The sequence below is a fragment of the Labeo rohita genome, chromosome 20 (assembly GCF_022985175.1).
Source record: "Labeo rohita strain BAU-BD-2019 chromosome 20, IGBB_LRoh.1.0, whole genome shotgun sequence".
Classification (NCBI taxonomy): domain Eukaryota; kingdom Metazoa; phylum Chordata; class Actinopteri; order Cypriniformes; family Cyprinidae; genus Labeo; species Labeo rohita.
The window spans coordinates 27,089,340-27,116,520 of record NC_066888.1 but is presented as its reverse complement, the minus strand read 5'-3'; the positions used below and the strand labels follow the sequence as shown (position 1 = coordinate 27,116,520).

Here is a 27,181-nt window from a genome sequence, read left to right as displayed (position 1 = left end):
CTTTGGTCCGTGAATCATTATTCAAATCGAGATTAAGGAGCATTTATCACGAATCATTTGATTCAGATCAGAACTTGGTAGTGCATATAGCAAATCATTTGATTCAGATCGGAAATTCGGAGTGGGTTCGCAAATCATTTAATTCAGATCAGAACTTCGGTCTGTGAATCATTATTCAGATCGAGACTTAGGAGCATGTATCGCAAATCATTGATTCAGATCGGAACTTGGTAGCGCATATCGCAAATAATTTGATTCAGATCGGAAAAAAATCAGAGTGGGTTCGAAAATCATTTCATTCAGATCGGAACTTCGGTCCGTGAATCATTATTCAGATCGAGACTTAGGAGCATGTATCGCAAATCATTTGATTCAGATCGGAACTTGGTAGCGCATATCGCAAATCATTTGATTCAGATCGGAAATTCAGAGTGGGTTCGCGCCGTGAATCATTATTCAGGACCTCAGAGCGTGTATCACAAACAATTTCTTTCAGATCGGGACTTCGGAGCAGGTTCACGAATCGTTTGATTCAGATCAGAACTTTGGAACACGTATAGCGAATAATTTGATTTAGATTGGAACTTCAGAGCAGGTTCACGAATGATTTGATTTAGATCGAGATTCGGAGAGTGTATCGCAAATCATATGATTCAGATTGGGACTTCGGAACAGATTCGTGAATCATTTGATTCAGATGGGAACTTCGGAGCAGGTTCGCAAATCATTTCATTCAGAACAGGACTACGGGGCGGGTTTGCTGATCTTTTTTGATTTAGATCAGAACGTCGGAGCAGGTTTGTGAATCTTTTGATTCAGATCAAGCTTTTGGAGCGGGTGGGTGAATCATTTCAGATTGGTACTTTGGAGTGTGAATCACAAATCATTTGATTCTGATGGGAACTATGCAGGTTCGTGAATCACTTGATTTAGATCAGGATTTGGAGCACGTATATCAATTTTGTTTTTTTTTGTTGTTTTTTTTTATGAAACATTAGGCCTATAACCCATCAAACCAAACCAGGATTTAGGATTAACAAAACTTTAGATAGTCTCCATATACTTGTCTAGATCAACTTTGAATAAGGAGAGATTTAGAGCAAGTAAAATTTGGCTTATTTATGTGAAATTAATGACACAAATTAACCAATTTAGGCCTAATTAACCATGCAGGGTTCTATACGCTTATTTTTTATTTTCTTTATTTTTTTAGCACAAGTATTGACGCTGCACTTACAAAATGCATAAATAATGTTATGGGTTTTTTTTTTCTACATTTTATGTTTTAAAGCTTCATTTCGACAAGTTAATATTACAGAGTGCAAGGAGAGGCCAAAGCATTTATACAGAAGAAATGCGTTTGTTTAACAGAATAGGTTGTAAATAGTTCATCAGCAAGTTAAACAGACAGGACTCTATTGCTGATATGCCAGTTCCTTGCTGGTGTCGAATTTTGTTTTCTAACCAAGATAATGATCTCAGCCATTGTTCCAAATAAAGCAGAGGAGAGTCTTATTCTCACAAGCCTGAATCTGCCTCAGCTATTTAAGCCTCTGACACTCAAAATGCTGCTTCAGCACAGAGGCGTGTAAAGCTGTTTTCTCAGAATGATGATATTCTGTCTTTTTCTGTGGGTCATACTCTACAGTCAATATACCTACTGCAGCCACGCCTGTCCAAAAAACTGCATCTGTGAGCAAGAAACATCAGTGCAATGTTTCAGGGTTCAGTCTGTACCACCGGTCATCTCAAACAACGTGAAGAAAATACACCTGGGATACAATCACCTCAAAGAGCTGAGGGTAATTTTTGTTTGTTCTTAATTGATGTTATTTTGCTGTTCAGTATCTGTCTATCTATCTATCTATCTATCTATCTATCTATCTAATCATTCATTCATTCAGTCCCAGTGGAGGAAATAATAATATTTTTCTTGCTAATTGTCGTCTTTTACCCTGAAATGTGCCACATTACAGAGGTAAAATTGGTAGTGAATTCGTAATTCCATTCGCTTTTGTAATGTTATTTATTTTCCTAGCCAATAATGATTGGTTTTAATCAGATTTGCTTATTTATTAATTAGTTCCCAGTGGATGAAATATTTTTTTTTCATATTGAGTATCCTATTATTATTGTTTATTCAAATAGCCTATTTTATTTGTTGATTTTAAACAGATCAATTTATTAAATCAATATTATTTATTTATTTATTTATCCCAGTGGATTCGTGTTTTATTTTTTTACACCTTTGTACTATGCAATGTATCTCTAATTAATGTTTCACTAATCACAATTTTTTTATTATTATTAGTATTATCCTGTTTTATTTTGAAATGTGTCACATGACAGAGGTGAAATTGGTAGTAATTCCCAGGGGATGAAATCAATTTTTTTTTTAATGATCCTATTTTATTTTCATTTATTCATTCATTAATTTTTTTGTTTGTTTATTTATTTTCCTAGCCAAAATTGGTTGGTTTTAAACTGATTTGCTTATTTATTAATTAATTCAAAGTGGATGAAATCTTTTTTTTTATTGAATATCCTGTTATTATTCTATTTGTTGATTTTAAATAGATCAATTTATTAAATCAAAAAAAAATTTTTTTGGATTATCCTGTTTTATTTTGAAATGTGCCACATTACAGAGCTAAAATTGGTAGTGAATTTGTAATTCCAGAAAGTCTTTTCTTACTTTGATTTCAGTTTTACACTTTTGTAATGTAATTTATTTATTTTCCTAGCCTATATTGGTTGGTGTTAAACAGATTTGTTTATTTATTAATTAATTCCCAGGGGATGAAATCAATTTTTTAATATCCTGTTTTACTTTGAAATGTGTCACATTACACATTACACATTGCAGTAAAATTGGAACTAGTAAATTTTAAAATTTTAGGATGTTATTTTTATTTTCTTAGCCTATTTTTATTTATTTATTTATGCATTCATTTATTTGTTTGTTTGTTTGCTTTTACTAGCCAGAATTGGTTGGTTTTAAACCGATTTGCTTATTTATTAATAAATTCACAGTGAATGAAATCTTTTTTTTTTTAATTGAATATCCTATTATTGTTCTGTTTGTTGATTTTAAACAGATCGATTTATTAAATCAATAATGTGACTTTTGTAATGTGATTTATTTATTTATTTATTTTATTTATTAATTAATTTTATTTATTTATTTATTTATTTATTTTTTGGAATATCCTGTTTTACTTTTAAATGTGTCACATTACAGAGATAAAATTGGTAGTAAATTTGAAAATTTTAAAATGTTTATGTTTATGGTTATTATTATTTTCTTTCTTTCTTTCTTTCTTTCTTTTACCCAGTAGATGACATCTTTTTTTTCCCTTTGTTTATATCGTGTTTTTACTTTGAAATGTGTTACATTACAGATTGAGAATGCCATTGTCGTATTTTATTTTACACTTTTACACTATGCAATCTTTCTCTAATTAAAGTTTTAATTATTGGTTATTGTTAAACAGATTGTGTTCTTTATAGGTCAGAGATTTCTCTGGTTTGCCAGGCCTTGAAGAAGTAGTTCTGTCATCTTGTGGGATCGAGCAGATCGATGCCAATACGTTTAGATCTCACGTTTTGTTAAAAACTCTGGACCTCCAAAAAAACAAGTTGAGACAGCTTCCCCGTGGCCTGCCCTCTGGCCTGGAGATCCTCCATTTGGGCCACAACAGGATACACAGCCTGCAAGAGTCAGCCCTGGAGGGCCTCAAGAAGCTGCGGGTCCTGAACCTCCAGAATAACCAGATCAGCACCTTGCGTGCAAACACCCTAACATTACTTCAAAAGCTTGAGTGTCTTTATCTGGATGGAAATAAAATTGAATCAATACATAGCGCCCCCAGGTTGCCCTTCCTAAATTGGCTTAGCATGGGCAGCAACAGGATCTCCTCCATATCATCAACTTTCTTCTCTTCACTGCAGCTTCTTAAAACATTAGATTTGTCTTCAAACCGCCTCGCCAAAGTCCCTCATGATCTTCCTCAGTCTCTGGTTCATCTGAACTTGGACAGGAATCAGATCCGATCGCTGAGGACTCGTGACATGTCCCAGCTGCACAACCTCATTACCCTTTCTGTCAGCTCTAACAGACTAGTATCAGTCGACGGGGGTCTCCGCCTGCCTAATCTGTCAGTGTGTGAGCTGGCAGGAAATCAGCTACAAATACTGCCTGGTAGATTGACCTCTAAACTTGAGAAACTGGACTGCAGGCAAAACAATATCCAGGAAATCACTTTCCAACAGCTAGCAGGGATGAAACTACTGAAACATCTCTTTTTGGAAAACAACTCCATCCAAAACTTTGAAGCCAGTGCCCTGAGAAACTGCATTCAACTAACCAACCTAGCATTAGAACAGAATCTGCTTTCAGCTATTCCTCATGGGTATGAGTGTTTTTTGTTTTTTTTCTTTACTTAACATACTGTTATTTATGGAAGCCTGTTTCCACCACTGAAAAAAAAAATTAAAAAGGTAATTGCAGTCAGTGCCTATAGCCTGATTGCGTGGTTAGCGCACTGACATATGGCGCAACTGCGGCTCCGGCCAGCCTGGGTTCGAATCCCGACCCAGGGTTCTTTGCTGATCCTGCTCCCCCGTTCTCCTCCCAACGCTTTCCTGTCAATATTCACTATCCTACCAACTAAAAGCAAAAATAGCCAAAAAAAAAAGTAATTGTGACTTTTTATCTCACAATTCTAGCTTTTTCTTGCAGATTAAATCTCAGAATTCTGACTTTTTTTCTCAGAATTGAGATATAAACTTGCAATTCTGTGTTATAAAGTCAGAATTGCAAAGTATAAACTCGCAATTGCGAGACACAAAGTTTTTTCTCAGAATTACGTGATATAAACTCAAAGAATTGCGAGAAATATTTTTTTTATGTTATTACAAATATTTATAATTTTTCTTGCAATTCTCACTTTTTATCTCACAGTTATGAGGTTGTATCTCACAATTCTTACTTTTTTCCCACTCAGAATTTATTTTTTATTTTTATAAATATTTGTAATATTATCTCGCAATTCTGACTTTTTTCTTGTAATTTTGAGTTTATTTCTCCTAATTCTGACTTTTTTTTAACACAATTCTGACTTTTTTTATCAGAATTGCATGATATGAACTCAGAATTGCAAGAAATATTTTTTTTTGTATTTTTAAGAATATTTATCATTTTTCTTTTTGTATTTGAGTTTGTATTTCGCAATTCTCACTTTTTATCTTGCAATTATGAGTTTGTTTCTCACATTTCTCACTTTTTTTTCACTCAGAATATATTTTTTATTTCTTTATACATTATTTATACAATATTTATACATTTTCCTCTCAATTGCGAGTTCGTGTTTTGCAGTTCTGGCCTTTTTCTCCCAATTTTGTTTATTTCTCGCAATTATGATTTTTAATACAATTCTGACTTTTTTCTTGTAATTGTGAGTTTATTTCTTGCAATTCTGCCTTTTTTTGCAATTGTGAGTTTGTATCTCACAATTGTTTTTCTCACAGTTGCAAGTTTATTTCTTGCAATTCAGACTTTTTTAACATAATTCTGACTTTTTTCTCAGAATTGTGAGATATAAACTTGCAATTCCAATTTTGAGGGGAAAAAAAGACTGGTATGTTCTCAGAACTGTGAGTTTACATGTCACAATTCTTACTTAATCACTAGCAATTGTGAGAAAAAAGTCAGAATTGTAAGATAAAAAGTTGCAATTACATTTTTTATTTTTTATTCAGTGGTGGAACCAGGCTTCCATAGTTATTCCTTTGATTTCCTCTGACATAAACTAAAAGTCAATCTGTGTTTTTTAGCATCATTGAAATAATATCATAGTTTCGATTAACATTTTGATATTGATATTAACTGATATGATTCATATGAATTAATAGAATTAATATTCATGTTTTCCAGTTTCATTTTCATTTCAGTTAGTTTTAGTAATATTGGTATGTCTTTTTTGTATAGTTTTTACATACTTATTTTGTCTATAGTGTTCATTTTTATTTCAAGTAATGAAATGTGTTTTTATTTATTTAAATAAATTATGAATTTATTTGTGCATTTATTTACACATTTATTTATTCATTTATTAACACATTTATTTATGCATTTGCATACATTTACTGTATTAAACAACGGATTTGTTTATTTATGCTTTTATCAGACTGAATATGATGTGATTAAGTGATCATGTTAAAGAATCTCTTGATAATTGTTTCTGTTAATCAGTTCTTTTAATATTCTTTTTATCCCAGGCTTCCTGAGACACTGGTCCGTTTGGATCTGAAGGGGAACAACATTGACACGATACATGAACATGAGCTGAAGCCCCTTCGGCGACTGCAGGTGTTAAATCTGCGCAGCAACAAACTCTCCACCCTGCCTGCGTTGAACCTACCAAAACTAAAACTTCTGTATTTGGATGGAAACCCATGGCAGTGCAGCTGTGAACTCCTCAAGGTCAAAAAAGCCCTTGTAGCAAAGGATGTGGAAATCAGGCCTGATTTCTGCACCGAGCCTGTCCATGAATCTCTTGACGAATGGCGAGCTTATGTACTGGCACAAGATATCTGTGAAAAGCAGACCAGGGATTTGTTACTAGAGAGCCAAACTGAACACACAGACAATGACGAATATGATGATTATGATTTGTAAATGCAATCCTTACATATGAAAACATAACTTTAATGCTGTTCTGCCTCTCTGCATGTTTTGTTTCTGGCATCTCATTTTGAATAAACTTAAATTTGATAATGTTTTGTCTAATATTGGTCACCGTCAGTGATATTTACTGATAAACTGTATTTGTTTTAGAAAAGATGGTTTTCAGATGGATTCGTTTCATTAACCTCCAGAAAGGAATCAGAAACAGACCGATAAAAAGAATTTTGGTGATATTTTGGGGTGAAATAGTAACGGAGTTATATAAATCAGTGATGGGAATAACGATGAAATGCGGCGTTACTATTATTTATTATAACTTATCATTTATTTTTCAGTTCATATGAATGGATGTGTAGCGTACCTGTATTTGATAATAGGCACACACTAAATCCAGCAGATCATTAATCTTTAGTGCATTTCTAAATGACAAACCTTTTTTTATAGATACACTAAATGACAAACAATATCTTAAGCACCACCACCAGTCCTAAGATCAGTCAACATGACAAATGCATCCGTACATGGTTATTCTAGTAGTTCTAATTACTAAAGTTTAATGCTAAATTATCATAATATCATATTATACTGCTTGACAGCAAAAGTGTACTTTCAGATATTTAAAAAAAAAAAAAAACTAGCAACAACAAAAAATGTACTAGCCAATGGCTATTCTACTGCCAAGGTGTCCATAGAAGGTTGATAATATTTACAATATATGTTTTTTTAATTTGATAGGTGTCTCTCACATCAACATTAAAATATATTATAGATTGTAGATTAGAGTACAATGTTTTATAATAATAATTTATTCTATTTAGTGTCCATTTCATTCATTTAACATACTTAATATTGGGGACATCCAAGTTACTTGACATATTTGAGCATTTTTCTAAAAAAAAGTAACACAATAGTTACTTTTCCTAGTAATTAGTTACTTTTATAATCATGTAACTCAGTTACTAACTCAGTTACTATTTGTGAGAAGTAACTAGTAACTCTAACTAATTACTCTTTTACAATAACATGCATATAAACATATAATATATAAATAAATGTATTGATTTAATATGGATTTTAATTTAATATTGTAAATAAATGTATTCTATTGATGATATATTATAAGATAAAGCATACAAATATTTATTTAAAATACATTAATATTAAATTTAAATATATATTAAATGTGGTTTTATAGTTGCAACGTTGATCCATTTAGCACGTGTTAAATACGTGTTAAAAGTCGGTTTAATCCTATTATCAAACAGATGTCCTCGAATAAAACGTTTTATATGTTCTGTTAGAGTGAGTAAAATCTAAAATGTATATCTGAAGTAAACATAAAATGTTGAGCTTTTTATATTCACAGATCAAATTAATAACTTCAATAATAGGATTTACACACATTCCATTTAAAGGTAAGCAGCCAATCACATTGCAGCATCTCGCGTAAGGCTGAATTTTAGTTTAAACTTAATCTGAGATCAGCCGTCGAATGTTCTCCTCCTTCTCTAGCAATTGCCGGGTAAACGTCACAACCGATCCCAGACCAGCGGTTAGAATGACGCGCAAACGCGTCAGCCGTCCAATCAGAGAGCTCCATGTCACACAGCAGCGGGTTCAGAGTGGAAAGGTTGGCAGGAAAAAGAAATGGCAGCCGGCGCGCTGCGGTGTTGGCAGTAACCAAAATGACAAATTTCTCGACAGACCACCCCTCGCACGTACACAGAGTACGTTAATATGAGGAAGTTACCTAAGAGTTCCATAGATTCATTCAACTAGAAACGCGTTTCAAAGACTTTAAGGCATGGCTTTACTCTATGAGATGGTGTGGCGGTTTTTGCATGCGTTGCTGTATGTCCAACGCACGCTGGTCGCCTGGTTCCGAGTCCACATCTGGAGATGGAAACGGGCCGTGGTGGGCTTATTACTGCCCCTTGCCCTCGGCTTTCATAATCCGAAAAAAACGGGACCCATAGGCAAACGGACAAGCCGCCGTATTCGCTTTGGAGCCGAAGGAAGGACGTTAGAGAAGCTGCCACTTCATGTGGGGTTATTGATCACTGAGGAGGAGATCCACTTCACTGACATCGCCAATCTAGTGGTCTGGTGCATGGCAGTGGGCATCTCATATGTCAGTGTTTATGATAATCAAGGTAAGACTGATTGGGATTTATATGCATTGAATAAAGGGAAGTGAATGGCAGTCACATGCATTCAGTCACCTGCTGTTTCTTTAACACTCATGACTTGAGCAGAGTTCATTTGACAGAGTGTTTAGATATGATTCCCTTTATGACAGAGCTTATTATTTATTTATTTATTTATTTATTTTTTGCTCATGTTGATGTCAGATAGTATGGTTTTCTATATATGGGTCAAATACGGGACGTCCCATTTTGGTTTCTGCATCAAATTAAATGTACAAAAGTGACTTTATATAAATTAAAGTGTCTGCTTTAATGTTTAAAATAATGTTTGTGAAAATAAAATGACAAAATATGGGTGATATAATGTTCTTTCGTCTTTCAGCGTAACAGGAATATTTATTTCAAAATGAAAGTTATTTTATTCTGATGTACTTATTAAAATATATAAGAGAAAAAAGTTATACTAAAGTTGTATTATATTTTTAATTTTTTTTTAAATGTCCTGCTAACAAATATTTAACAGTATGAACTGTAAGATAAATGTTTTTAATGAAAACTGCATTTATTTGATACAAAGTATGGCAAAAACAGTAACATTTTGAAATATTTTTGCTATTTAAAATAACTGTTTTCTATTTGAATGTATTTTAAAATGCATTTTATTCCTGTGATTTCAAAGCTGAATTTTTAGCATCATTACTCCAGTCACAGGATCCTTCAGAAACTGTTCTAATATTCCGATTTGCTACTCAAAAACATTTATTATTATTATTTTATTATGTTGAAAACAGCCTAGTAGAATTTCTTCAGGTTTCTTTGATGAATATAACATTCAGAAGAACAGCATTTATCTGAAATAGAAATCTTTTGTAACATTATGTCTTTATCATCACTTTTGATTAATTTAAAGCGTCCTTGCTAAATAAAAGTATTCATTTATAATTTCTATAATTTTCTGTAATTTCTTTCCCCCTCAAAAAATATACTGACTCCAAGATTTTGAATGGTATAGTGTATATTATTACAAAAGCTTTTTTATTTTAGATAAATGCTGATCTTTGGATGTTTCTATTCATTAACAAATCCTGATGTAAAAATGTAATCAATTGTTTTAAATATTGATAATGAAAACAAAAATTTAATAATGTGTCTTGAACAGTAAATCAGAATATTAGAATGATTTCTGAAGGACAATGTGACACTAAAGACTGGAGTAATGATGATGAATATTTAGTTTTAATCACAGGAATAAATTACATTTGAAAATATATTCAAATAGCAAACATTTATTTTAAATATTAAAACTATTTAAAAATTGTACTGTTTTTGCTGGATCAAATAAATGTAGGCTTGGTGAGCAGAAGAGACTTCTTTTTAAAAAAAACAACAAAAAAAAAACATTAAAAATCTTACTGTTCAAAAACTTTTGACTAGTAGTGTACAGGAAAACGGTATGTGACAAGCTTCAAAACTTCCTATTCCTTGTTTCGAAGAATGATGCTAGACTTTATAATACCGTTATTTGCATGAGTAATTGACTTTGAACCCTAAAATGCTTGTTACTCAATCTGTTATTCTCATCTGGAATTATCTGTCTTGTTTATATTTCAAAACATTCACAGCTCCGTATTTTTCTAGGGCAGTGTCTGATATCATATATTACTTATAACCTTTGACAGATATTTCATAACTAACAAATATGTGATAAAGGTGAACAGAGATCAGAATCACATTGTTAATAGTGATTTCCTAATTTAAAGGTCGTAATCTTTGTTTGGCCAACAAATTCCCTTCTTTATTCATTAATGCCACTATGGACCAAGTAATTTGAAGACGAAACCAAGACGTCAGGATTTCGCAACTGGTTTAGTTTTAAGTATTATTTTTCTTTTTCTCTTTTAAAAATTAATGATCCTATTTTGCTTTATTTTACTATTTAACAGTGATTATTCACTGTCAGAACAGAACTGCGTCCCACCAGTTCAAAGCCACATTTCAAGTTCAGCAAATTGAATTTGCTGTTGTGACACGTTCCTCAAATAGCCTCAGATGTTGAGAGTCTAAATTTGTCTTTTGAAAGTGTGAGGTTGCTGACAACATCTTTAGATTGATATTACTTACATAACAGATGTTAAAGTCTAGGCAGTTTTTTTATATGCTAATTTCTAACTTTCATAGATGAGTTTCTCTCTGAAACTGTGGTGTGTAATGGGCGTAAGACATCTCATGTATCTTGTTTTACAGGTGTCTTCAGGAGGAATAACTCCAGACTCATGGAGGAGATCCTAAAACAGCAGCAGGAGCTTTTGGGAATGGACAGCTCCAAATACTCGGTTGAGTTTATGAAGAACGGTACAGATAAACAAGAGCATCAAGGTGAGGCTCAAAACCTGAGAAAATGACTGTTGGTTTTTGTTTGAGACGCACATTGTGGGTGGACTCCTGTATAAACAGGTTGGATCAGAATATTTAGTCTAGGATGAACGCTGGTTTTGTTCCTTTTTGAACTCTGCGATCGATCATAGTAGTTAGTGTTTACACTTTTTATCTGTTTTCATGGCTTGGGTTTGGAAACACATGCACAATGCACATGTTAAACAGATGCAGTTTTTTTGGGGAAAAGATTCATTGTTGCTAACCTCTGTAGATCAGGAAACTGGTTTTATTTTTCTAAATATGCCTTGAGCAAGTTATCTTTTGAGGACCATCTGGAATTTAATCCAGAGTGACACTGTGATACATGGAAAAACCCTCTTTGCTTATTGTTTTACTTCTAGGCTGTATATATTTTATGGCGCTAAACAATAAGGACACTTTTTTTTTTTTCTTCTCTTTTTTTCTACTGATACAGTTGGACTAGTAGTTCAGATTTTGCCCTGCAGACATATTTACACTAGCAGTCAAAAGTTTTTTGAACAGGTCTGTAATGTTTTTAAAGAAGTCTTTTTTGCATTTATTTGATCCAAAGTACAGCAAAAACAGTAAAATTTTGATATATTTTTACTATTTAAAATAACTGTTTTCTATTTGAATATACTTTAAAATGTAATTTATTCCTTTGAATTAAAAGCTAAATTTGTAGCATCATTACTCCAGTCACATCATTCTTATTCAGAAATCATTCTAATATTCTGATTTGCTGCTCAAAAAAAACAACTTTTATTATTGTTATTATGATGTAAACAGCTGAGTAGAATTTTTTTCAGGTTTCTTTGAATGGACAGTTCAGAAGAACAGAATCTACCTGAAATTGAAGTCTTTTGTAACATTACAAATGTATTTATCATCACTTTTGATTAATTTAAAGCATTCTTGCTAAATAAAAGTTTCTATAATTTCTATAATTACTTTCCCAAAAAATTATACTGACTCTTTCTATTCATTATACTGGATCTTTCTGTTCATCAGAGAATCCTGAAAAAATGTACTTAACTGCTTTAAATATTGATAATAATAATAATAATAATAAAAACTGTTTCTTGAAAAGCAAATCAGCACATTAGAATGATTTTTGAAAAGTCATGTGACACTGAAGACTGGAGTAATGATGCTGAAAATGTAGCTTTAATTACAGGAATAATTTACATTTTAAATTATATTCAAATAGAAAGCAGTTATTTTAAATAGTAAAAATATTTCAACATTTTACTGTTTTTGCTGTATTTTGGATTAAATAAATACAGGCTTGGTAAGCAGAAGAGACTTTAAAAACATTACAAATCTTACTGTTCAAAAACTTTTGACTGATAGTGTATACTTTTTACATGTGTGGGGTCAGTGAGCATTATTTAAAGAAATGAATGTTTGTTTTATTCAGCAGGGATGCAGTATATTGATCAAACACAACAGTAAAGTCATTTATGTTACAGAAGATATCTATTTTGAGTGCTGTTCATTTCTGTTCATTACAGATTCCTAAAAATTCCTTTGCACAAAAAATATTGACAAGCAACTGTGTTTAACACTGATAATAATCATTAACGTTTGTTGCAAATCAGCACATTAGAGTGATTTCTAACAGAATAAAGCTATGAACTTTAATAACCCTTTCAAAAACATCCAAAAATCTGTCCTAGATAAATTATAATACTTTTTTATATTATATATAAAATATGCTGCTGCTAATTTTATCCCTCAAATTGTGATTAAAATATCTTCGTAACTTTATATGAGCTTGTTCGCAAGATGCGACTGTGATTGCTGTTTTAATCTCAGTCTCTTCACACGTCCGACTATAACGCGAAGACTGTGACTTCATATTTACTCACTTGTTCTGTGTTACTGAGTTTCTGAATGGAACATAGACCCATGTCTGTGCATTTCCTGATTCTTTAAATCTGTTTAAATGTTGTCCACGCTTTTTGTAAACTTATTTTTCCTATCTTTTATAGTGTTATCTTGTCAGTCAATGGTGAAGGTCTTATCTCCCGACGATGGGCGGCTCAGTATCGTCCAGGCAGCCCAGCAGCTCTGCCGGGACGTCGAGCAAAGGGAAAAGACATCCAAAGACATTAATGTCACTGTGCTGGACTCATTACTCAGAGGTGAGGTTACAGTGTGTCTGTCAGCTGACAAGCACAAACTAGCTGTATAATATGTGGATTTAGTCCTGTAATTTGATTCCAGTCAAAAGAGCAATCCACATTGAGACTTATATGTGACCCTGGACCACAAAACCAGTCTTAAGTAGCACGAGTATATTTGTAGCAATAGCCAAAAATACATTGTATGGGTCAATTTATTGATTTTCTTTTATGTCAAAAATCATTAGGATATTAAGTAAAGATCATGTTCCATAAAATATTTTGTAAATTCCCTAGCGTAACTGTATCAAAACGTAATTTTTGATTAGTAATATGCACTGCTAAGATTTTTTTGGACCCTCAGATTCCAGCTTTTCAAATATTTGTATCTTGGCCAAATATTGTCCTATCCTAACAAACCATACATCAGTGGAAAGCTTATTTATTGAGCTTTCAGATGTTTAAATCTCAATTTTATAAATGTATCCTTATGACTAATTTTGTGGTCCAGTTGTGTATCATAATATACAGTTAAGGACAAATATGTGTTAGTCTTTTCAATTATGCTTTTCTGCATAATTGAAAATGCTTTCTATTATTTTGACAAACAAATAAAATAAAAGATCTGGTCAATTCTTCTCCTTTCTCCAATGAAGAATGTCGATAGGGATGAGAAAGAAAAGGAGAATTAAGTTTTCAAAGTGCCTTTTGAGAGATTTCAAGTGGAGGCCAGTGAAATAATTCATAGGATATTGATTTGTGCTGTATTGTATTTGTGTTGTCTTTTTCACAATAGAAGAGCAGAATAAAAAGAAACCTTCAGCAACAACGTTTAGAGCTATGAAATTTGAACACACATTGAAAATACCAAACAATATATTTTACTGACCATTTATATGGTAATTTGACTTTTTTTTTTTTTTTTATAGATGTAATGGTTTAACTGAATTAATTTTTGACTGAATTAATTCAATAAAACTTTGTTTTTCCAAACTCACTCTTGTGAGTTAAAATTGGAATAAAGAGTGAGTCATAATATTAAATATTAATAATATAAATTATTATTTATACTAAGTTGTATTATCCACCTTATTTTTCAATGTGGAAGTAAGCCAGGGTGAAACGCTAAGGATTTTTTTTCTAAATTTCAAATTTTTACTTACTCAAAAAAGTAAAATAGTTACTGTCATTATTGTTTTTGACTCATGTTATCTTTTATTTTAATAAATAAGCCTATATGACACCAAAATTTTATGTACCAATTAAATTGTACAATTCCTAATTCCAATTTTGGTACCACAGCAAAGCCTACTAGCTGAACAAATACAAACTTCAAACATTATTTTTTGGTTCAAAAATTAATTTGTCATTAATATTTTATTATAAATGAAAAGATGCTTTAGGGAAAAACAGCATGCAGACTGAAAGAATGCAAACTCAGTCTTTGCCAGCAGGTGGAGCTTATGGAATAACAGTGATATTACGTTTCTTTGGTTACTGCTGTAAACAAAGCAGCCCAGTGCTTATGAATGCAAGTTTTAATGCATCATACAGAGGCAAATGAAAAGAAAACGCCATGTAAACTTCATATAAACATTCATATAAACCCCCGTTTTAATATGTAGGGTAATATGTCCAATATTTCGTACATTGTGAACCGTGATCTTGCTCTGCTTTTTTTCCTCTTTGCATTCGTAAGCCGCTGTAGAAAAATAACGAGAAGAATAACGAAGTGCAGTAAATGGTAAAACTCTTTGCGCTACAAACCATTGTTCATAATTAAGATAATACAATAAAATAATATGGTAAGACACAACAGTTTGTAATATCAAGCAGCAAAACAAGCTGTTTTGTACAGCTAAAAATAGCTGGAAGCAGATGAGACCAGAAGCCAGACACATTCAATTTACAAATGGCTTCAACATTTTATACGGGAAAAATACGGTGGATGAGATATTTATATTAATATTATTTATTGTTTATATTGGTTACAATAATGTTGGTTGTATCAAACCAAAATCCGCTTATAAAAATAGAAAAGCATACAGTATATCTGTATAAGGAACATGGTAATGTCAGATAACAAGATGCACAAAGTGATGAAGAAAGAATGAAGAAAGAATATTTATAGCACAACCTCGGATTGCAACAATAAGAGCATCATTGCATTTCTGTGATTGCAGCTCGCTGAGCTCACTCATCCTGGAGGATATGTTGCGCTGAGAGACAGATCTGTTATTCAGGACCTTTTTCGCTGTTTCTATGGTCTCCAGGATCTTCTCACTTACTAAAAGAGCCTGTAGTGTGCTCAGTATTCATCTTCAGAAACCCCTCAGACATTTTCCACTGATGCCTGTGTTTTTTTTTTTTTCCCCCTCTGTGCAGAGTCAAAGAACATACCAGACCCAGACCTGGTGCTAAAGTTCGGCCCTGTGGAAAGTACACTTGGATTTCTTCCCTGGCACATCAGACTGACGGAGATCATGTGAGTATGTTTATGTGTCAGAGTAACTGAGCAAGCACGAACTCTACAGAATACAAGTTCTTGAACCATAAAACACATTTTGCTTTGGACAGGACATTTTAAGCATTTCTTCTGGGTTTCTGCACATTTTAAAAAGTCTTAATTCGTTCTTCCACCAATTAAGGCCTTAAAGTTCTTAAGATGGAACAGAATGTCATTGCATTAAATGTTGCATGCATTGCCTCAGTGTTTTTGTCATTTTGCAATACAAATATCTAAAAAGTACTACTATCTAAATAAAAGTACTTTAGATGCAAAATGAAGTTTTGTAATTTAAGACATTGAACAAAATAAAGTGAGTCCATGCATAAAACTTAGAACAAGATGGTATTCTTGTTAAAGTACAATGGGCTTCAAGAGTCAACAATAGATGTCTAGAATTTAAAATCAAATTTAAACCTTGAAATAAAGTGAAAATGCACAAAGAAATAAAAAAGAAAGTGTGTGCTTTGACAAAATTGTGTTCACATTTGTTTTCTGTGAGTACACGTCACAGAATTCTGCCTGGAGAGTTTACTTAAATCCGTTCGCGTGATTATCAGCACAGATTAACAGCTGAATCTGTCCACGCTGGCACACTTATCTCTGGAAGCCTTCCAAGCGTGTGTGATGACGTGTAAACCTCTGTGAGATCACTGCACACATGCAGACTTTCAGCACATTGCATCATGCAACCATCGTCAGAGTCTTGCAGCGAGACAGACTCCATCTTATCTGTTTTAAATGCCAGTTTCTTGTCTAATTAATATACATGGAGTTTTTACCACATCAGATTGTGAACGATAAATGTACTGCAATTTAATTTCATTAAAGGTTTATACAATGTAAGGTATTTGTAAATAGAACCTCTAAAGATGCACCTATATACATTTCAGCCAAAATCCAAATTCATATGTATCCACTTTTAAAATTGTAATAAAATTGCATAATATTGTGTATTAACAAGAATCTTAAAAAGAAAAAAAAGAATATATAATATTTTCTAAGTAAAAGCATATAAATATGGACTTTTTATCCCTTCAACTTGATGATAAACATTTTAAAAGAGAAGTAAATTAAGTTATGTTATGTTATTAATCAGGCTTACAGAAATAATAGAGAATGTAGATGTGCATTGTTCAACCCTGAATGGTTTTATTGTTGTGTTTCTCTATGGTTCCACTAGATGGCAGTGTGTGATTGCACTGATTCACTGCATTATTTGCAAACCTGATCCTGTTTAGTTTCCTTTCCATGTATCACAACACATTCAGTCTTGTAAGCCTTGGATGGTGTATTGCCTGGTGCACTTCTGAAGACTGTTAATCAGGGTTGTTTTAAAGTAATTAAAATTGCTTTTTTAATTTTTAAAAGTTGAAGTGATTGCACAAAATGGATCTACAATTATGCACCTACATTTCAGGTATATAATTAGCTACATTTTAATTATATCAGCTCAACTACCCTGAGGAAACTTAGATAACCTAACCACATCTAATCATGCTCATTTCACTAAAATGAAATGTGTGCATTTGGAAATGACTGAAATCAGGTATTATTATTATTATTATTATTATTATTATTATTATTATTTAAGAAAAGTTAGTACTTTTATACAGTATGGGCACATTAATCTGATTGAGAATGACAGTAAAGACTTTTATAATGTTGTAAAACCTTTTAACTAAATACTTGAATCCTGAAAAACAAATCTGTTATAGTATGCTATATTTTTGTGGAAACTGTTTCCAATTTTGATAATAAGATATGTTTCTTAAGCAGCAGATCAGCATATTACAATGATTTCTGAAGGATCATGTGACACTGGAGTAATGATGCTGAAAATTCTGCTTTGCATCACAGGAATAACTTACTTTTTAAAATATATTGCAATAGAAAATCATCATTTTAAATTGCAATAATATTTAACATATTTATGATTTTTTTTTTGTGTATTTTGGGTCAATGTAGTAAATGCAGCCTTAGTGATCATTAGAGAGGTTCATTTTTTTAAATCTTTAAATTTTTAAAAAGTATTTTTTATTTTATTCTGTACTGCAGCTGAAGAAATATTTTCTAAATCACAATTAACAGGGGTTTTTAATTGTTTTTTTCCTCAAACACAACAAAAATGAAAACTGTTTTACTTGTTTTTAAACAGTACTATTTTTAATGTTTTTTTTTTAAAGAAGTCTCTTGTAAATACAGTACTATTTAAAATAACTGTTGTTGAAAGCTGAGTAGAATTTTTCAAGTTTCTTTGATGAATAGAAAAAATAGAAATCTTTTGTATAATTATAATTTAATAATTTTGTATAATTATAATTGTTTTTAGCATCATTTTTGAAAAATGTAAAGCATCCTTGCTAAATAAAAGTATTAATTTCTGTAATATCCCCCCCAAAAAGCTTTTATATTTCAGATATTCAGATATATATTCAGATATTCAGCTTTCTATTCATCAAAGAATCCGGAAAAATATATTCAACTGTTTTAAATATTGATTAAAAAAATGTTTCTTGAACAGCAAATCTGGATCATGTGACACTGAAGACTGGAGTAATGATGCTGAAAATGTAGCTTTGATCAAAGGAATAAATTACATTTTAAAATATAAATCTTACTGTTCAAAAACTTTTGACGGGTAGTGTATATTTAAGAAAATAAAAGGCATCATTAAAATGAATTAAAAGCTAATATTTTTACTAGTATGTTTCTTTTATTCTCATCCCATTTTTCTCTCCTCTCCACCTGTAGCTCCATGCCGTCCCACGTAGACGTCTCTTACGACGACCTGTTCGGTGCTCTGCAGCGCTACGCGGTGTGCGAGCAGCGGTTGGGCAAATGAGGAAGAGTCCACAGAGAGCAGAACAGAAGGACCTGAACGAGCGAGAGGGAATGGAGAGGGTCCGTCCCTCTCTTAATGTTTACAGTATAAGCACTGGAGCCTCAGCGCCAGCAACCCGCTGCTGCTGCTCTTCTCCGCCCGGATCATCTCTGCTCTTCTCTGCCAAGGCCTGCCGGGCATCTCTCTCTGTGTGTATGTGTGCGTGATTATACTTGTGCGTTTGTGTATGTGTGAGTCTCCCGTGAGTAACCACACGCAGAAAAGGACGCAAGCACTGCCCTGCGATGCGCCCACCAGCAAGCCGGTCGCTCGATGAACTTGGTTAACCATATGGTGTAAATTTACCGTCCCCCTTTTTTTTTTTTTTTTTTTTTTTTTTAACACCTTCCCATATCTTTGGACACTTTGGATTGGTGGCAGTTCGTAAAAGTGCACTGAACTCTTTATGGAGAACGAGGTCAATGCGCTTGTAGTTGCACAGCTGCTTTCAGACGTGCGAGAGTTTTCTATTCGACGAATCTTCTGCATGCCGAATCTGTCTTGCTGTAACGTCACGCTCCCATTAAGGCTTTACAAGCACGCTGCAAATGGTTGTGTGTGTGTTTACTTGTTATTGTGTTCGAATGTGCGCGTGCGTGCCACAAATGACAGTAATTACCATTAAACCCTGAAGTTTGTAATTCTAAGTGCGTAAATTGATTGCTCTACGTCGTTCCCCCGAAAGCTCTCGCTGTTTGTAATGGCTTGTGGCGCTAATTATGTTTTTATTTGATTTTTATTTGTCATCAGTAAATATTGTTTCTGTTATTTTCCTCTGTCGATATCTCTATGGATCAGAAATGCTTCGCATTAATATTTCGTGAGATCCGTGATTGTTTTTTTATAAAATGCCACAGGCTTTTCATCGTTCTGCTCACCAAAAGACGAAGTCTTAAATGTGTAATTCATGGGTTGCCGTCGGAAGGGTTGGTTTGCTAGTGTCCAGCGTGAATGTACAATAAACGTTACTGAATCCTTTAACAGTAGTTGTATTGAGACTGGCATTGATTCTTCTGCGGTGGAGTCAAAATGAAAAGAGGAACGATTTTCTGTTGCAGCTTCAGTCTCGCACTTCCTGCTTCTGACTGGTGTGCTGTTTTTCTTTTAACTTCTGGGTATTTCATCTGACAGGTCTTCATCTGGCTGCCGCTTTTATCCAAAGTGACTTGCGTTCAGGCTATATATTTTATCACTACGCGTCCTAGGAATTGAACTCATGGCATTGGCATTTCTAGTGACATGCTTTAACAGTCACAGGAACTCTGCTGGTGTATTGGCTACAGCCTAAATAATTCAGCTTTTTGTATATAAGGGTAACATGTACTGCTGCGCAAAAGTTTTTTTGAAAGAATGCTCACCAAGACTGCAATTATTTGATTAAAACATAGTGTAATATAGTAAACATGATGAAATAATTTTCTATTTAAAAGTACAATGCCATTCAAAAGTTTAAGATCAGTAAGATTTTTAATGTTTTTTTTTTTTATAAAGTCTCTTATGCTCATTAGTGTATTTGTATCAAAAATACAGAAAAGGTAATATTATGAAATATTATTGCAATTTAAAATAACAGCTTTTTATTTTAATAGACTTTAAAATATAATGTATTTCTGTGACGCAAAGCTACATTTTCAGCTTTATTACTTCTTGTTATTATTATTACTTCTTATTATTCTTCAGTGTCACATGATCCTTCAGAAATCATTCTAATATGCTGAATTATCAATTTTGGAAACATCTGTGCTGCTTAATATTTTTTTGGAACCTGTTATAGTTTTTCAGGATTTTTTGATAAATAAAAACTTAAAAAAAAAACCAGCATTTATTCAAAATAGAATTATTTTCTAACAGTCTTTACTATTACTTTTTATCAATTTAACACATCCGTGCTGAATTAAAATATTCATTTCTTTCAAACAAAAAACACCCACATTTTTTTATTTTAAATAAATGCTGTTCTTTTTAACATTGTATTCATCTAAAATCCTGAAAAAGTATCACTGGTGCAAAAAAATAAAATATTAGGCAGCACAACTGTTTACAACATTGATAATACATCAGCGTATTAGAATGATTTCTGAAGGATCATGTGACACTGAAGACTGGAGTAATGATGCTGAAAATGTAGCTTTGCATCTCAGGAATAAATTCTATTTTAAAGTATATTAAAATAGAAAACCACTATTTTAAATTGCAATAGTATTTCACAAAATTTTTTAATCAAATAAATGCTGCCTTTTTGAGCAAAAATTCTTCTTTAGAAAACATTAAAAATCTTACTGATCCCGAACTTTTAAACAGCAGTGTATTTTAAAATGTAATTTATTCCCATGATGCAAAGCTTAATTTTCAGCATCATTACTCCAGTCTTCAGTGTCACATGATCCTTTAGAAATCATTCTAATATGCTGATTTGATGCTCAAGAAATATTTCTTAATATCAATTTTGAAAGTTTTTGTTTTATAATTTTCTTGAAACCATGATATATTTTTTGCTACAGTATTCTTTAATGAATATTAATTTTTTAAATAAATTATTGGAAATAGAAATGTTTTGTAACATTATAGATGTATTTCCTGTCAGTTTTGATCAGTTCAATGCATCCTTGTTGAATAAAAAGAAAAAAAACAACCATAAAATATTTTTGATACACAATATATTGCAACACTTTTTTTAACCAAAATCAACCGAGATTAGATACAACCATTAATACTCATTTCCATTGTTATTGCACTCTTAAAGCTAATCTATAAAAGCACTATTAATAATTTAATAGCACTATTAAATGTAATATTTAACAATATAAAATTGAAATTAAATTCATACTGTTCTTTATAATGTTATGGGTAAATTCACTTAAAACATTTATTTTTGTGTTCTACTTTATTTAGACAATATATTTGTAATTTTAATGAACTTAATATTCATTAATATCTAATCCAATCCATTTACCAATTATTGACAATAACAAGACAGAATTATAATATTGGTTACAATGGTAACATCAACCATGTTAGGTAGTGTTAAAATATAAAACCAGGGGGAATAACCAAAGGCAAAGAATGAACTGTCCTCCTTAATCACTCTCATGTTGTTTCAAACTTGTATGACTTGTATTGTTTGACTGTCTTGTGTGAAACACGAAAGGAGACATTAACCAGAATATCTAAGTATGATGATCTCAATCTCCAGAATGTATTAAAAAAGTACTTACCACCATACACTGACACAAGTTTGGGATCAGTAAGATTTGTAATGTGTTTTCTAAATAAGTTAAATGCATCAACAATGTGTTTATTTGATTAGAAATACAGAACAAAAATGTAATATTATGAAATATTATTATGATGTAAAATAATGATTTTTCTATTGTAATATACGTTAAAATCTAATTTATTACTGTGATCAAAGCTGAATTTTTAGCATCATTACTCCACTCTTTAGTGTCACATGATCCTTCAGAAATTATTCTAATATGCTGATTTATTAATAATGTTGGAAACAGTTGTGCAGTTTAATTATTTATTTTTTGGCATTCTTTTTAAAATAGAAATCTTAACAGTTTGGGGTCAGAACATTTTTATTCTGCCTTTTTTTTTAAGAAATTAATTATTTTGTCAAGCAGGCATGTGTTAAAGTAAAAAAAAAGGCAAAGACTTGTACTGTTGGAAAAGATTTATATTTTGAATAAATGCTGTTCATTTATGCTCATTTTATTAATCAAAGAATCCTGAAAAAAGTATCACACGTTCCAAAAACAAAATATTTGGAGTGTTTCCAACACTGATAATAAAAGTAATAAATCAGTACATTAGAATGATTTCTAAAAGGTGAAGACTGGAGAAATGATGCTGAAAATTCAGCTTTGCATCACAGGAATAAATTGTTTTGTATGTTATTTTATATTGCAATAACACTTCACAATATTACTGTTTTTCTCTGTATTTTTGATCGAATAAATGCAGCCTTGATGAGCATAAAAGACGTGTTTAAAAACATTACAACTCTTGCTGATCCCAAACTTTTGAACAAGAGTGCAAATGTAGTCTATATGACTCAAGCACTCTGTTTCAACTCGTCTGAAGCCATACGATATCTTGACTGAAATTAAACTTATCCAAAATTGAAAATCCTGACCTGACAGATATGGACACCATTCACTTTCACTATACATAAAACAGCTTGAACTTAGTGAAATGAATAACTCCTCAAGCTCTACAGAGTAAAATAAGTAAGGTGGGTTTGAAAGGCATGAAGGTGAGTAGATTGATATACATTTTTGCCTGAACTGTAACTTTAACTTCACATTCATAAGTAGTAGATGTAATTGGAACATCAAAGCCGAAGGATGGGGGTTGTCATAAATTCCTCCTGTTCTTATTAAACACCTCCATGTCCAAAAATGCAGCTTCTGAAGTAGTTCACACATTTAGGTCAGTGAGGACAGGAGGTGTTAGGAACATCTGGGCCACAGATTACATCCCGAGACTTATTCATTGCCGCTGTCAAGTGTCATTTACTTCCCCTTCCGAGGTAAAAGACTATGAAAATGACTATTTTGGGAGGAAAAGCATACCAGGTTGCTTATGAATTTTACTCCTCATTTGATGGTTCGATATCTATGACTATGTTCAGAGATACTAAAATCTGCTTTTTATATTCCCACATTCTCACAGGAGAAGTTTCATTATGGATTGTTGCCGGGATCAAAAAATACATCAGGTTGAATTTTTAAAAGCATATCGGCCTCAGGAGGACAGAATAATGCTGGAAATTAACATAAATTTGGCTGCAAGGCTTTAGATTTTCAATGCAGTTTGAAATGTACAAACTAATTCGGTCTTACATGTCCTTAGTCATCTTTAATGTATTACATATTTTATTTGGAAAAGCTTTTCCTTATTTATTGCAATTTTTCATATCACTTAGATTTCTTTTCATATTTTTTCCTCTACATGGATTTATAACCAGTGTGTTTGGTTTACAACATGCAATTGCAAGCAAGAAGGGTTTATTGCCTAAAGCATCTTCCAGAATCTAGTCTATCTCTGTTTTTTGTCTAAAGAGGAAATAAAGGTGTGAGTTTCGTTTTAAAAATTTCATGTTCGTGGCTGAACATGAAAAATACTTGACGACTTTTACTTTTAAGTTTGTCAAGATGTTTGAGAGTATCTGAAGAAGTCGTCATGACCTACCTGTGAACACTGAGGGAAAAGAAACTGTTGATTTCCATATTTGTGAGTGTTTTCACGACACATCATCAATTCCAGGGCAAGAATCTTGACAACATTCATGTTTGTTCTTATCATTTCCGGTCAGGTGGGTGAAATATTAGGCTAATATCTTAATTAATAATGCTCCTATGTATCTTTACCACCTATTAACTTTAGTTTGTCAAAATATTGCGCCCTTTCCTGCTTGCTAAGTCCCTCTCTATATGACTTAACAGCTTCCACACGTTTTTTTTCCGTGTTTAAGATGGCACAAATTAGCAGAACAACGTATTCAGTAGTACATTAACCATGCATTCAGTGCTGTTGTTTATCCGAGTATAGCCGCGCATCCGGGTAACTGACATTTTATATAGTTTTATATACAGTTAGGCCTATATAAAGTTTTTTCCAGTTAAATGAACAGTTCCATATTAAAGGAATAGTTCACCCATAAATAGAAATTTGCTAAAAATGTGCCCTCGGGCAATCTGAGATGTAGACGAGGATGCACTGTTATAGATTATGGATTTGTAATTTGACCCTAAGCAACATTTTAAAGTTTAAACACCATAATAATGGATTTGTATCTTACACACATGCAGCTTTTTGCTTGACAGGATGTTAATTGATCGACTGGAGTCATGTGGATTACATGTGGATTATTTTTATCAGTTGTCGACTCTCATTCTGACGGCACCCATTCACTACAGAGGATTCTTTGGTGAGCAAGTGATGTAATGGTACATTTCTTTAAATTGGTTCTGATGAAGGAAAAAACTCATATGATATTTTGAATAGCCTGAGGGTGAATACATTTTCAGCAGATTTTTGGTGGAACTACTCCTTTAAGGCCTAAAAGCAGTTACAAAAGGCAAAGCCTTTTAATATATATGTTTTTTATTATTTTAATTTATTTTATTTTAAAAGGTTAAAACTGAATTTCAGAAAATCATACTTTCTTCCTCAGGCCCTAAGTACCAGGACATTTCAAAATGCTTTGGGGTTGAAGGTCAGTGCAAAAATAGCTAATAACAGCATTACTAGCAAATATCATACATAATATGATGAAATATGATGTCAGAAAGGTCAACTCTTATTCTAAAGGGCAGATTGTCATTACGGGGTTGAACTCTTCTCTTGAGAAAAAACTACAGATAGTGAAAGGCATTACACAGTAAAATGTATCTTGCATGCTAAATGATGTTACCAATAAAATATGTTTAATTATTTGTTTAATATCTTACATATATTTTTTGATTTAATAAAATATTTTAGTCTTTTTTTTATTGTACATTAAACATTTATAACGTGAATATAATTTCAGTAGTACGGTGCAGATTGCATCACTCCCTGATTAATAATTTCTACACCATCTAATGAAATGTAAACAATTTGCTTAGTCAAGCAATACAGTATTTAAATGAATCTTAAGTCTTGTGGCTTTTTGGTCCCATCGTTTTACTAAAATTTAAAAAAATAAATACACAAACCAGCCAACAAAATTTCATTGAGAATGATATGAGTGTTTTTACTGATAGTGGATTAAGACCTTATCTGTGTAAGTCAGAATGACCTTTAGAGTGTGTTATATGGAGCTTTTTGTTAAAAATCCTTTGTTCTTTATATTGCACGTGTTTCCAATAAAACACAAGTCCGCGTGGACCTTCAGTCAGTCAGAGAAAGGCATCGACCGCAGCTCTAGGTGATCCACCCCCCGTGGCTAATAAGATAAATATTGCAGCGGCACGCCAACACCTTGAATAGAAACAAATCAATTGATCACCAGAGCACACTGAACTAAGGTGCTTAGAAAGAATAATTCAGACCTGCCTACGAAAATAACATCTCGTAGTGGATTAGCCAAAGTCTAAATTATCATTAGGTTGTTTTAGGGTGCACACAACAGTCGGGATGCATTAGCAGACACATAAATCCACTCAAGGACCTGCTTTATGAGCTCTGCAGTTCCCTCGTTTTTATTGATTTGAATTTGTGCCTATTTATAGTACAGACATTGTCAGGTCATTCTCTTGTAATAGGGTGTTTGTCTCCTGCCGCTCGACAAAGCAGTCATGTTGCAGTCACGGACCCTCAGCAAAGGAAAAAGATAAAGCCTTCTTTATACATCACCATTCTTCAGGCTGCATGAAATTTTAAATGGGATTTCGCACCTGATAGTCTTTCAGTCAAGAAATCGATTGTAAGATATTGGCTGTTTTTGGAATGGCATACTAACTACTACTATCATTTACACCGCAAACCTTTCTGTTTACATAAAGAACTACTACCAAAATAGGCAAGCATGCTTGCAGGAATAATGTATCCCATAATGCAATGCACTCGACTTGACCTTCCATTTCCTTTGTGATGAATGAAACAAGTTAATTTAAATAAATAAATTTTTAAATGTGTCTAGTTTAATCATCAGATCATTAAATATATAGTAATATATAGGAAAAATCATGATATTTTTTAGATTTCATTTGTCAGAGTTAAAAAGGAAGGTCAAATCAAATGCATTGCATTGTGGTCTGCAGTATTGCACCCAGTGTGCTTGTTGTATAATAGAACCGTTGTGTAATATTGCATGGCATTTCTGTTACATTACAGTTTTTCTCGATTGGTTTGGCTCATTTCTTGAAACCGAGATGACATTCTCAAAATAACATGGACAAATCTCCAAACCACCTTGCAATTGTTCACAACAGAATGTCATTTTTCATTGGTTTTATCAAATTGCAAATGCTTTAGTACATGTCTCAAGTGACTCTGTGCTTTTTTTCAAATGATTATGTACAAGTAGCTACAGTTAGCACAATGAGCCCACATTTAGCACATTTTCCAAATAAATAGATCTTGCTGATCTAAACTGATTAGTTGATTTTTCAGTGAAATGGTTACTCTCTCCAAAACATATCAGCATGGTTTCATTGTGTAAGTCATCATATGCACAATTGTCTGTTCAACTGTCAAAATTAGTCAAAGATATAATACCATGAAAGAATTTCTTGGAACATTTGATAAATTTATGACAGTACTTGACAATCAATCAGGTGAAATTAGAACTAACGAAGGAGCAGTTTCCCACATCTCAGATGACCAATCAAACAGTTTGTTTAGTTACCTGACAGGTGTTGTCTATGATTATGACTGCTGCCAAAAGTATATAGACAGAGCTTGGCCCGGGGCCAGTTTCATTTGCAGTGTGAACATGGAAGC

General features: G+C 32.5%; 2 protein-coding genes across 2 annotated transcripts; both read left to right on the top strand.

The window, feature by feature from the left end:
- The first annotated feature begins 1,610 nt into the window (after nucleotides 1–1,610).
- On the top strand, nucleotides 1,611–6,718 carry LOC127182548 (nephrocan). Its single transcript, XM_051137869.1, has 3 exons — nucleotides 1,611–1,802; nucleotides 3,511–4,412; nucleotides 6,280–6,718. The coding sequence occupies exons 1-3, from the start codon at nucleotides 1,611–1,613 to the stop codon at nucleotides 6,677–6,679; spliced, it is 1,494 nt and encodes a 497-aa protein (XP_050993826.1). The 3' UTR covers nucleotides 6,680–6,718.
- Nucleotides 6,719–8,310: 1,592 nt separating this feature from the next.
- On the top strand, nucleotides 8,311–19,729 carry nus1 (NUS1 dehydrodolichyl diphosphate synthase subunit). The gene is made up of 5 exons (XM_051139565.1): nucleotides 8,311–8,841; nucleotides 11,080–11,211; nucleotides 13,227–13,379; nucleotides 15,744–15,843; nucleotides 18,619–19,729. The coding sequence occupies exons 1-5, from the start codon at nucleotides 8,493–8,495 to the stop codon at nucleotides 18,707–18,709; spliced, it is 825 nt and encodes a 274-aa protein (XP_050995522.1). The 5' UTR covers nucleotides 8,311–8,492; the 3' UTR covers nucleotides 18,710–19,729.
- The last annotated feature ends 7,452 nt before the right edge of the window (nucleotides 19,730–27,181 follow it).

Coding starts and splice junctions, on each gene's coding strand:
- LOC127182548 (XM_051137869.1), top strand. CDS start 1,611: ATGATATTCTGTCTTTTTCTGTGGGTCATACTCTACAGTCAATATACC. Junction 1,803..3,510: donor ATCACCTCAAAGAGCTGAGG/GTAATTTTTGTT, acceptor TGTTCTTTATAG/GTCAGAGATTTCTCTGGTTT. Junction 4,413..6,279: donor CTTTCAGCTATTCCTCATGG/GTATGAGTGTTT, acceptor TTTTTATCCCAG/GCTTCCTGAGACACTGGTCC.
- nus1 (XM_051139565.1), top strand. CDS start 8,493: ATGGCTTTACTCTATGAGATGGTGTGGCGGTTTTTGCATGCGTTGCTG. Junction 8,842..11,079: donor CAGTGTTTATGATAATCAAG/GTAAGACTGATT, acceptor CTTGTTTTACAG/GTGTCTTCAGGAGGAATAAC. Junction 15,844..18,618: donor ATCAGACTGACGGAGATCAT/GTGAGTATGTTT, acceptor CTCCACCTGTAG/CTCCATGCCGTCCCACGTAG.